This window comes from Leucoraja erinacea, chromosome 2 (assembly GCF_028641065.1).
Source record: "Leucoraja erinacea ecotype New England chromosome 2, Leri_hhj_1, whole genome shotgun sequence".
Classification (NCBI taxonomy): Eukaryota; Metazoa; Chordata; class Chondrichthyes; order Rajiformes; family Rajidae; genus Leucoraja; species Leucoraja erinaceus.
Window position 1 is genome coordinate 96,705,578 of NC_073378.1, and position 12,462 is coordinate 96,718,039.

General features: G+C 36.7%; 1 protein-coding gene across 1 annotated transcript in view; it reads right to left on the reverse strand.

Annotated features, from left to right (window-relative positions):
• The window catches only part of LOC129712915 (aryl hydrocarbon receptor-like), a 174,236-nt gene that overhangs the window by 38,033 nt on the left and 123,741 nt on the right, over window positions 1–12,462 (reverse strand). The window contains exon 6 of the mRNA XM_055661675.1: window positions 6,179–6,309. Within this exon, the coding sequence (XP_055517650.1) occupies window positions 6,179–6,309 (131 nt within the window). The remainder of the gene's footprint in view (window positions 1–6,178; window positions 6,310–12,462) is intronic.

A 12,462-nucleotide genomic window follows, 5' to 3' on the forward strand; every position in this document is an offset into this window, starting at 1 on the left:
GGGCCGAATGGCCTACTCCTGCATCTATTGTCTATTGAGAGGTTAAAATGATTAAAATGATTTGCGTTTAGAATGACTGGAGAAGTGTTAGAATTATTCGTTTAATATAAGATAATGTCTGGGGTGGGGGGGGGGGGGGGGGGGGGGGGGGGGGGGGGGGGGGGGGGGGGGGGGGGGGGGGGGGGGGGGGGGGGGGGGGGGGGGGGGGGGGGGGGGGGGGGGGGGGGGATCAGAGTCAAAACTGGGATCATGGATGAAAATGGAGAGAATTGTTCTCAGATCTGGTGTGCGATGGAGTACTTTCCATTTAGCTGGATAAGAACTCCACCAGTGTTGAAACAGCCCAGCTCAACATCATTTGTCACAAAGCAGCCCACTTGATCAGCATTCCATCCACCAATGTAAATATCCACTCCTTGTCCCACCTCACTTAGAAGGACAACAGCAACAATCACATGAGAACAATACCACTTGCAGATTTTACTCCTGATCACACATGATCCTGACTCAAACATATTCCCCTCAATACCAGGGCCCTGCATGTAACATGACTAACTTTTGTCCCATAGATTACAGCAAATGAAGGCAATATCAGAATATTCAAAAGGGCTATAAGAAATAGGCAATAAATGCTGGGCTTGTCAGCCATGCAAACATGCCAGTATATTTTTTAATTACTTCTACTACGTGACAATATTGGTGCAGTTTCTGTAAATCAGGGAAAAAGTGGGTAAATCAAGCAAATTAATTTTGAAAACTTTTTATTTTAGAATTCCATTCTATGTTTACAGAAGGCATAGGTTACATTAAAATTTAACCATAATTTGCTATAAGAGCAAGCTTAAGGTATCACCAATAAATAGTATGAGTGGCAGGGGTTATGGGAAGAAGGCAGGGGAGAAGGGTTGAGGAGGAGAGATAGATCAGCATTGATTGAACAGCGGAGTAGATGATGGGCCAAATGGCCTAATTCTGCACCTATAACTTATGAACTCAACTTGTCGAATCTTTAGAGCAGGTTGATATATGGGCAGTGAAGGGAAAGGGCATCTAAATCACCATGGACAGGATCTCGTTAGTCAATCAGATTGAACACAAATTTAACTGCACATAGACTGGGAAGGAGAATTCAGACATAGAGGTACAAATGAAAAGAGGAAAGGAATAATGGACAGTGAGATGGAGCTGAAGGAGCCAAGTAGAAAGAGACCAAGAAAAATAACAACAAACATGTTTCAATTTTAGATTTTGAAAATCTCCAATAGCAGCTGAAGGAATGGGAGTTCACAGTATTAATTTTAATGACTGACAAGAATCAATGGAGTTCTTATTTAACTGGTCATATCTCAATTTTGCAGGGCAATTTTAGTTCTTATCTACAATGCAACTTCACTGCATTCAAAATGTTTTAAGATCAATTTAGTCAGTTACTGTTCTTGTTTATTTGTTTTTTTTTTTTGTTTTTTTTGGGGTTTTTTTTGTTTATTTTATTAGAAGTTAATACAGCACAAAACAGTACAGTGGCACCTAATTTTAGGTGCCAACTATGTAATACCGTAATCCATTCTATGTACAACCTCTAGTTTTATGTTATAAGAAGGAAGTAAGCAGGACAAGAAAAAGAAAACAATAGAAAGGGGAAAAAGTGGAAAAATAGATGGTAGAGAGTAGAAAAACGTGAAGTGTGTATATAAAAAATAAAAAAAGGAAGAGAGAAAGTGGAAAGTAGAAATAGAAGAGAAGGCCCCTTAAAAGAGAATTTTTCAAATCTGTATTCGGAGATGTAGCTCTATCCGCGTCATGAACTGAAATCAGCAATCCTTACGGTACCGCTGCATCACATGATTCCAAAAAGTCGATGAAAGGAGACCAACTCCTTAAGAATTGGTCATATTTATCTATTAGTCGGAGTCTCATTTCTTCAAGGCGTGCTATGTCCATCATATTCCTAATCCACATTTTAACAGTTGGTGTGGTTGTATTTTTCCAAAATTTAAGTATCAATTTCTTTCCAATTATTAACCCATAATTAAAAAAAAACATTTTGATCTTTATTTAAATTGGTATCTTCTCCTATTATTCCAAATATAATCCATTCCGTTTTGGGTTCTATTCTTGACTTGAAAATCTTTGTAAATATATCAAATATATCACTCCAAAATTTATTCAACTTTGTACATCCAACAAATGAGTGTGTAATATTAGCGTTTTGAAACAAACATTTATCGCATCTGGGAGAGACGTTTGGATAAAATTTATTCAACCTCGTTTTTGAATAATATAGTCTATGTAATAATTTGAATTGATTTAAATTATGTCTTGCATTAATAGAACAGTTATGTGTATTCATCAAATACTTTTCCCATCTATCCTTCGAGATCTTTATCATTAGCTCTTGTTCCCAATCTTCCCTTAATGCTTCTGTTGAGGGTGATTCTCTATTTAATATATTATTATAAAAGTATGATATTAATTTTTGTGAATCAGCCTTAATATTCATTGCTTCTTCTAAAGGATCTAAAAATATAGTTTGAAATCTATGTGTATATTTCTTCATAAAGTCACATACCTGTATATATTTAAAATATTGATTATCCTTCAATTTAAATTTTAATTTTAATTGTTGAAATGATAACAGTTTGCCCACTTCATACATATCCCCTACTTTCCTAATCCCCAGTCTATCCCATTGTTGATATGTGTTGTCGATGAGAGAAGGTTTGAATGCGGGGTTGTTCAATAGTGGGGTTAGTACTGATAAATTATTTAATTTCAAGGATACTTTTATTTGTTTCCAAATTCTTATTATATTGTGAATAATTGGGTTCTTCTTATATATTATACTATTCAATTTTATCGGTGAGAGCAGGATCGTTCCTATATCGTGCGGATAGCACTCCTCTTTCTCCATTCTTATCCACTCCAACTGCTGAGTGGAACTATCCAGCCAGTATATTATGTTCTTAATATGCACTGCCCAGTAGTAATATATAAAGTTAGGTAATGATAAACCCCCAACTTCTTTAGATTTGCACACATGCTTTCGTTGAATTCTATGTGTTCTGTAGTCCCATATAAAATTAGTGATAGTGGAATCTAATTTTTTGAAAAAATATTTTGGGATATATATTGGGATCGCTTGAAACAAATATATTAATTGTGGCAAGAAAGTCATTTTTATAGCGTTAATTCTACCTATCAATGAGAGTGGAAGCGTTTTCCAAAATTTAATCGTATCATTCAGTTTATTTAATAGTGGTATAAAATTGGCACTAAATAATGATTTGTGTCTTCTCGTAATTTGAATACCCAGGTACTTGAATTTTTCTGTTGCAATTTTGAAGGGGAATTTTAGTAAGTGTCTCGAATCCTGTGGTTTTAAAGACATAATTTCGCTTTTATTCCAATTTATTCTATATCCTGAAAAAGAGCCGAATTCCTCAATTAGTGTTAATAAGGTGGGTATACTCGTTTGTGTATTAGTAATATATAAAAGGATATCATCAGCGTATAATGAAATTTTATTCTTTGAGTCCTTGCTGTTATATCCGTGAATATTCGGGTGATTTCTAATCCTTTCGGCCAGCGGTTCTATCATAAGGGCAAATAGCAATGGTGATAAGGCACACCCTTGCCTATTACCCCTTGATAAGTAAAATTTTGGAGATAGCGTATTGTTAGTTAATATTCTTGCCGTAGGTCTATCATAAAGTAGTTTAATCCATCTAATAAAATTCTCTCCCATATTAAATTTTTGGAGTACCTTGTATAAATACTGCCATTCTACTTGATCAAATGCCTTCTCTGCATCCAACGTGACCACTGAGATATCTTCATTGTCCTCCTTATGAGAGTACATTATATTAAAAAGCCTTCTCAAATTATTAAATGATTGTCTTTTGGGTATAAATCCCGTTTGATCCGTATTTATTAAATTGTTAATATAATTATTTAGCCTTCTAGCTAGAATCTTTGCTAAAATTTTCTGATCCGTATTTAGAAGTGATATAGCTCTATAAGAACCAGGCTCATCTAAATCTTTATCTTTTTTTGGTATAAGCGTTATTGTTGCTTCTGCTAGGGTTTCTGGTAGTTTATTTTCAGTATAAGCCTGCGTGTATAAATTAAATAATCTTGGTACAATTGACTCCTGAAATCTTTTATAAAATTCATTACTAAAGCCATCTGGTCCTGGGGTCTTCCCATTTTTCAATGAGTTTATTATTTGTTTTATTTCTTCACTAGTAATCCGTGCTCCTAATTGCTCTTGTTCTAAACTATCCAATTTTGGGAGTTTGCAATTATCTAAAAAATCTGTAATTTTACTTACATCTGTCTTTATTTTGGATGTGTATAAATTATGATAAAATTGGGCAAACCTCTTATTAATATCCTTAGGCAATGTTAGAAACTCACCATTGTCCGATTTAATTTTTGTAATAGTTTTTTCCTTTTCTCGTTGCTTCAGTTGCCTCGCAAGCAGTTTATGTGGCTTATCCCCAAATTCGAAGTGTGCTTGTTTTGTAATTTGGGATAATCTTATTACTCTAGCCGATAGTATTCTATTGACTTTATATTTCAATAAAGTTATCTTATTATGTTTATTTATGGTTGGGTCAGTTGCATTGTCCAGTTCTAGTAATTTTATCTTCTGTTCTATCCGCTGAAGTTCTCTTTTATTTTCCTTATTTTGAAAACTTTGGTAAGAGATTATGACACCGCGAATATATGCCTTGAAGGTTTCCCATAATAGCGGTGCAGAAATACCCGGTGTGTCATTTATTTAGAAAAAAAGTTTTGTTTGTTCTTTTATATACTCATAACCCTGCGGGTTATTTAATATGTGTGCATTGAACGTCCAAAAAGGCTTTATACTCGGCATTCCCTCAATTTTAAGTATAAAAGTCAATGGTGAGTGATCAGAAATAATACTATTATGATATGATGGTTTATTCGTATACGGGATCAATTTTGTGTCCAGTAAGAAATAGTCAATTCGCGAATAAGTTTTGTGAACTGATGAATAAAATGAGTATTCCCTACCACTTGGATTTGCTATTCTCCAAACATCAGCTATGTTATTATTTTTTATATAAGTATTTAAAAATTCACAGGTCTTGGTTTTAACAAGACGTTTCCCTAGCTTTATTGATTTATCTAAGTATGGATCTATAACACAATTGAAATCTCCCCCCATTATTATATTTTGAAAATTATGCTCTGCGATTAAATCTATTATTTTCCTAAAAAATTGTGGGTTATCAAAATTAGGCGCGTAAATATTTATCATAGTTAATGGTGTATTGTAAATTTCTCCTGTGACTATAACATATCTTCCCTCTTTATCAGATATGGAATTCTTTAATTTAAAAGGTATGCCCTTCCGAATTATAATGGCCGTGCCTCTTGCTTTAGAGGTGAATGAGGAGTAATAGGTTTGACCTATCCAATTTGCCCTTAATCTGATCTGAGTTTGTTGTTTCAAATGTGTCTCTTGTAGGAACGCAATATCCATATTTAATGATTTTAATTGTGCCAGAATTTTACCTCTTTTAATTGGCTCATTCGCACCTCTGATGTTCCAACTACAGAAGGTGAGACCTCCGATATTTATTCGACTATTATCTTGCATTGGCTATTATTACCAGACTGTATGATTCATGTGATGCAGCCAAGTACCTCAGAATCCCGAATCCAGAGTTGTCCTTCATAATTTCTACAGTAGTTCTACATCTCCTGACATTATTAAACATAATTAAGGGAAAGAGAAAAACATAAAATAAAGTGTACATAAAAATGATTAAGTCATACAACACATAATTGTGAATAAACAAAAAAAGTGAATGTAATTTATCAAAAAAGCGATAAATTACAAAAAAGCCACCTAAGGTAGCTAGATTATGTTTATTTGTTTTTAAACATTTTTTTTTGTTATTTTGTATTTGGTTGTTCAACTCCTTCATGCCTAAACACACTTTGATATTTGTAAAAGGGTCATATATTTTCATTACATAAGTTAAACTTAACATGATAACACCTTAGGACTTTGGAATTACGATACAGCACATAGGATAATAACATTTGTAAATCAGAGCCAAGTAGTAAATGTTTATTGATAAACAACAACATGAAAGCTGCAAGACAAAATAACAATGTGCAATGCCAAAAGCAACTTTACCAGAAATCCAGAGGAATTATCCAAGAGACATCGTAACCTGCACACAAAATTCCTTTCCAAAAAAGGGGAATTTTCTGGGGGAAGTTGCTCAGGACTGTAATGGGTGATGGACAATGGAAGGCCATTATCACCTGAATGAAAAATAATGTTTAATGAGACATAGAGTGATAATGTAAAGACATATAAAAACATAATGTGGCGTGTTTCACGTAGCTTTCCATTTCTACATTATATCTATATTATGCAATGACATAATCATCCCTGAGCAACACGGCTGGTGGTCATATATTGGATATAAATTTGATATCTGGCTTCACGGTGACATGAGAGGCCTTATACTCTTTGTACCCATCCATCTCAGCCTCTATCTCTCACACACACATACACACACGCACTTCTCTCAGTGCCAGCCTCCCTTATCCTCTGTACACGTCATCTCCTGACACAACCTGATTTTAGACGGTTAGTAAGCACATACAGTGACCTCCATAATGTTTCGGACAAAGGCCCATCATTTATTTATTTGCCTCTGTACTCCACAATTGGAGATTTGGAATAGAAAAAAAATCACATGTGGTTAAAGTGCACATTATCAGAATTTAATAAAGGCCATTTTTAAACAGTTTTTAAACATTAATAACTCTTATTTTTCATCGATGGAAAAAATCCTCTTGTCCTGCGCAGCGGAGGGGGACTGAGTAAGATGGCCAAAAACCACAGCCGTAAGTGGCAGTGTTTTTTTCTAAAATCATGAAACAGAAAAACAGGAAGTGGTCAAGATCAGACTTTTAGTAATATAGAAATATAATTATATAACTAAAAGTCTCATCTTGACCACTTCCTATCTGTGCTGTATATTGATTTTAGAAAAAAACGCTACCGTATATCGGTATGATTTTTGGCCATCTTACTCACAGCCCTCCTCTGCTGAGGCAGCCCAGAGGATTTTTCCAATCGATGAAAAATAAAAAATCTTGAGACCAGCTGACTGGTCCTCTCGCCAATCAATTACCACGATGAAGGTAATGCCCCTTCCGGGGGGAGCAGGACTATATAAGCCCGGATGCCTGGACGTGCGTCAGTCACTCTGGAAGATCGTGAGGGAGAGTCCACAACTGTGATTCTAAGTTGTAAATCAACTGAACTGTGAGTCTGCAATGTACTTGCAATAAATGATTTGATAGTCCTTAATGACAATGTAATGAGTTGTTTGGCAATTTGGTGGCCTACACTCTGCCTGAAATGTCACGAAACTGGATTTGGTGTCCTGCACTCTGCCTGAAATGCCACAAAACTAGATTTGGTGGCCTGCACTCCGCTTGAAATGCCACAAAACGGGATTTGGTGGCCTGCGCTCTGCCTGAAATGCCACAAAACTGAATTTGGTGGCCTGCACTCTGCCTGGAATGCCTTGAAACTGAATTTGGTGGCCTGCACTCTGCTTGAAATGCTCTGAAATTGAATTTTGTGGCGTGCGCTCTGCTTGAAATGAAATTTCAAGGAATAGCCATGTGAACTGCCAGCCCACCAGCCCTGAGTGACTGAGCTGCCAGCCAAAGAATCCATTCGGCCCACAATGTCCATACTATTCCTCTGGAAACCAGTCCCTTCGGCTCCCAACACCCATACTAGTGCTCCAGAACCCCCCCCCAGTGGAATATTGCGCTGGGGGACCAGCCCTCCGGTGTGAACATTAGTCTAGTGTATCTATCTATCTATCTATCTATCTATCTATCTATCTATCTATCTATCTATCTATCTATCTATCTATCTATCTATCTATCTATCTATACGCACACACACACACACTGTTTTATTTTCTCGTTTATAACTATGTTTCCATATTCTGTTGTGCTGCTGCAAGCAAGGAATTCATTGTTCTAACTGGGATCTGAGAGAATAAATACTCTTGACTTACGTCGCTAATGTGTGGGATAGAATTAGTGATCGGCGTGGACTCAGTGGGCCGAAGGGCCATTTTCCACGCTGCATCTTTAAATTAAACAAAAAACACTAAAACCAGATGGAGACTAAAGAAGGGTCTCTACCTGAAATGTCACCCAATTTCTTCTATCCAGAGATGCTGACTGCTCCATGGAGTTCCCCCGCACAAATAAAGCATGGAATAGTCTTCCCCTTACCATAGTTACCCAACCAGACACAACTAAATTTAAGGTAGCTCTTTTTTTCCAAGAACCCATTTTTGCTTAAGTCAAGAATCAAGAGTTTTATTGTCATGTGTTCCAGATAGGACAATGAAATTCTCGCTTGCTGCAGCACAACAGAATATGTAAACATTATACAGAACAGGAGATAAAAGTCTATATAACATAGACCATATATATCCACAATAAATAAACAGATAAAGGCTGTTATTGTTCAAATTTGGAGTTTGGTGGTGGACCCTCCAACACCTCCAGTCTGGAGGACCAAGAAACCAAGAAGCACGAGTTACTCCAGCTCCAGGGAGTGATTCTGTGGCAGTGCGCATGTGCTAGGTTGCCGGTCGTGCCAGCAGATGAGGAGCGGAGAACGGAGACCCGGACACGGATGGAGGGTGGAGACGGAGAGGGACAGAGAGAGAGTTAGAGAGGGGGGCCTGCTCAGAGTTGAACGGCAGGTATCCCGGGTGTTTGCCAAGCCAGGCAAAATGGCATGGCCTTTAGGTTTTTACGGCACGACTTTAGGTGGCCATTGGCACCCGGGCAACCATTAATTTCGAGCCCCGAGTACTTTCATTTACATGACATTGCTGTGTCCCAAACATTATGGTACCCTGAAATGGGAGGGACTATGTATAAACACTGCTGTAATTTCAACATGGCTAAACCAAAATATATAAAAATGGCCTTTATTAAAATCTGACAATGTGCACTTTAACTACATGTGATTTTTTCGATTACAAATCTCAAATTGTCGAGTACAGAGGCAAATATATAAATAAAGGGTCTTTGTCCCAAACATTATGGAGGGCACTGAACATTCAGGCTGATCCAAAATTAACAGGTTATTTGAGACTGTACAGACTTGAGTCTGTATATAGGCTTTAATCAAGGCATACTTTGCTAATGCATTAAACATATCATAGAGTAAAGATTAGTCTGCAGAGATTAAGAAGCAATCACATAATTATTGACATCATGTATCAGTAGCACATGGCCATTAATGATTTTCTTATTCTCACCACATATACAATATTAAAAACAAACATGTGGAATGACAGGCAAGATGCTATTTCATCCTGGATTTCTCAAGGTGATAGAAAATGAATTATTAACAAACTTTACCTTCTTCATAAAGCACCATATAGCTGAATTGCTAAATATGGAGAGAAGTTTCATGAACTAGTAAGAAACAATACTATAAATTCTCAGTGAACACGTTACAGTATTGGGGATTAATGCCAGATGTTCAGCTCCAAATTAAATGACAAGTTAGAAAATAAAACTGTGGCGATATTCTGAACTAATTACACAGAATTTATTTGCGAACTGGAATGAACTTCCTGACCTGATAGGTTTTGAAGAGAAGCATCCCATGCAAATTACGTTAAATATAAAATACTAGTTTATATAGTTTGGATTAGAAATACAACTCAGAAACAGGCCCTTCGGCCCAAGGAGTCCGCGCTGACACTATCCGACCCACACTAGGGACAATTTTAACCAAGCCAATTAACTGTACGTCTTTGGAGTGTGGGAAGAAATTGGAGTACCCTGAGAAAACCCACACAGGTCACAGGGAGAACATACAAATTCCATACAGACAGCACCCGTAATCAGGATTGAACCCGGGTCACTGGGGCTGTAAGGCAGCAACTCTACCGCTGTGCCGCCATGCCACCCTAAAAAGTGTTTTATGGGCCTTTGCACACCTAAGCACCTGGTTTGTACTTCTGTACAATGTCTTTTTTGGAAGATGGCTTCTCTGAAAGCATAGCATTTCCTTTGTACTGAATCTGCCTAGATTATTTGTCCTGAGAAGCAAGAGCAATCCTGACAATGTTAATACTTAGGAAATGTAAAAGAAAAAATAATGTGATGATTATTAAAGTAAAATGAAAAATGAGATTATCACAAATGAGTACATTATTATTTTTAAAATCTCTCCACAATTATTAAAAAGCCACATTGTATGGAGATATTTAGAATTTTGTAAATTCAATATTGGCACCAAATATTGCAGCACTTAGAACAAAAAGTTCACATTGAACCTCAAGTACCTTAAATGCATGACTTTTCTTTATAATATGCATTCTAGGCGCAAATGACTGCAAAGCTATTAATGTGTGTCAGAAACATAAAGAACTGTATTTTGTACAGGTTCCCCCCATGTTATGGGGCTCGTTTGCGTTCCTAGAAAAAGGTCTTTATTGCAAATTTCCGTAATGCAAAGCTGTGGCTTCTGCACAAGAAACTCGAGTTGAGAAAAAATTACTTTGATTTATTTTGATTACTTTGATTTAAGGGTGGCACAGTGGCGCAGCAGTAGTTGCTGCCTTGCAGCGCTTGCAGCATTTGAGATGTGGGTTCGATCCAGATTATGGGTGCTGTCTGCACGGAGTTTGTACATTCCCCCCGTGAGTTTTCTCCCACACTCTTCGGTTTCCTCCCACACTCCAGACGTACAGGTTTGTAGGTCTGAGGAAGGGTCTCGACCCGAAATGTCACCCATTCTTTCTCTCCAGAGATGCTGCCTGTCCCGTTGAGTTACTCCAGCAATTTGTGTCTATCTTCGCTTTAAACCAGCATCTGCAATTCCTTCCCACACAGGTTTGTAGGTTAATTGGCATGGGTTAATTGGTATGCTTGGTAAGTGTTAATTGTCCCTAGTATGTGTAAGATGATGTTAATGTGCAGGGATCACTGTTCGGCGTGGACTCGGTGGGCTGAAGTGCCTGTTTCCGCGCTGTATCTCTAAACTAAACTAATTCACTTTTGCTCCCACATTAATTCCGAAAGCACACGTTATTCCATACTTCAGATTTTTGGGTAGTAATTTGTAAATTGTGTAAGGGTGATTTTCAGTCGCCCAGGGGTCACCTGTATAGCTTTTTCTGAGAGGTCTAGAATCCAGGGAAGGATTGTTCACAAAATATCAGGCGATTAAAATAAAGTGGGAAAGGAAATCTAGGCTAAGAAAATGAAGAGTACTTGAACTTGTTAAATCTGCTGGGATTGGAACTTTAATGTTGAAATAATATTTTATTTTTTAAGCTGTAAAGTAACATTTTGAAGATGTTGGTAATGAAAAAAGAAATAGGAAATTGTATAAATAAATATAAATGAATCAGTTATTCATGGAGATGTCATAGTTTTGGGTAATTTCTTTTAACTAAGATATATTAATAAAGCTTGAAAATTAGATACCAAGAGAAAATATATAACATTTTGGTTCATATACATAATGATGCAACACATTTGATTATTTTCTAAGCATTGTACATGCAGCCAAAAATAAATTGAATGTACATTTTCACATATTTGACCACTAACATTAATTAACTCTCCCCTTTTCAGATGGAATCAATATTTCAGTCTATCTTAAAAAAAAAAGAATAAGACGGCCAGTTGAGCATTTCTTCGCTTTTTTTATTCTAGGCAAAGACTGTCACACTGACAGTACATGCCTGGTTACGAGAGGTATCTCTGTTCCTTAAGGCATCTGCAGCTATAATATGCTAATCTATCTTTAGCTAGAGGAGAGTCTCATTTCCAGGGTACATTCGTGTTTTGGTCAAAATGATAGGTTGGCAGAAGATGAGCAAATTCACAAATTTTAAGAAACTTCAAATCTAAAAAATACAAGGCTCCTCATGATGACACATGAGTACCCAAATCTTATTTGAGACAGCATATAACTCACTGTATTTAATATGCTCTGAAGTGGTTCTGCTCAAGTAATCTACTCGACTAAACTATTGGATCAGCTTACTGTTTCTAAAGTGGTGCTGCATGATTTGAGGCTTATGGTCTGTGCTTAATTTAGCCAGCAGCTGTTGTGAAAATGCACATTTATGAGCAAACATACTCTGGAGTTAAGGCAACATCTAAAAGCATTTAAAAAATAGCAAGTCTACAAATATGTAGTCCTAAATAATATTGAGGTAACTCATGGAAATTGAAACTACTGTTGATATATTTAATAATAAATAATACATTTTTGAAATCAGCATTTGCCTGTGAGTCTCTTAATCTTTCTCATCCAAGTACCCGGTGAAACGTCTTTCAAACATTGCACTTGTACTTCCTCTATCACCCCCTCTGGTAGCTTGTTCCATATGC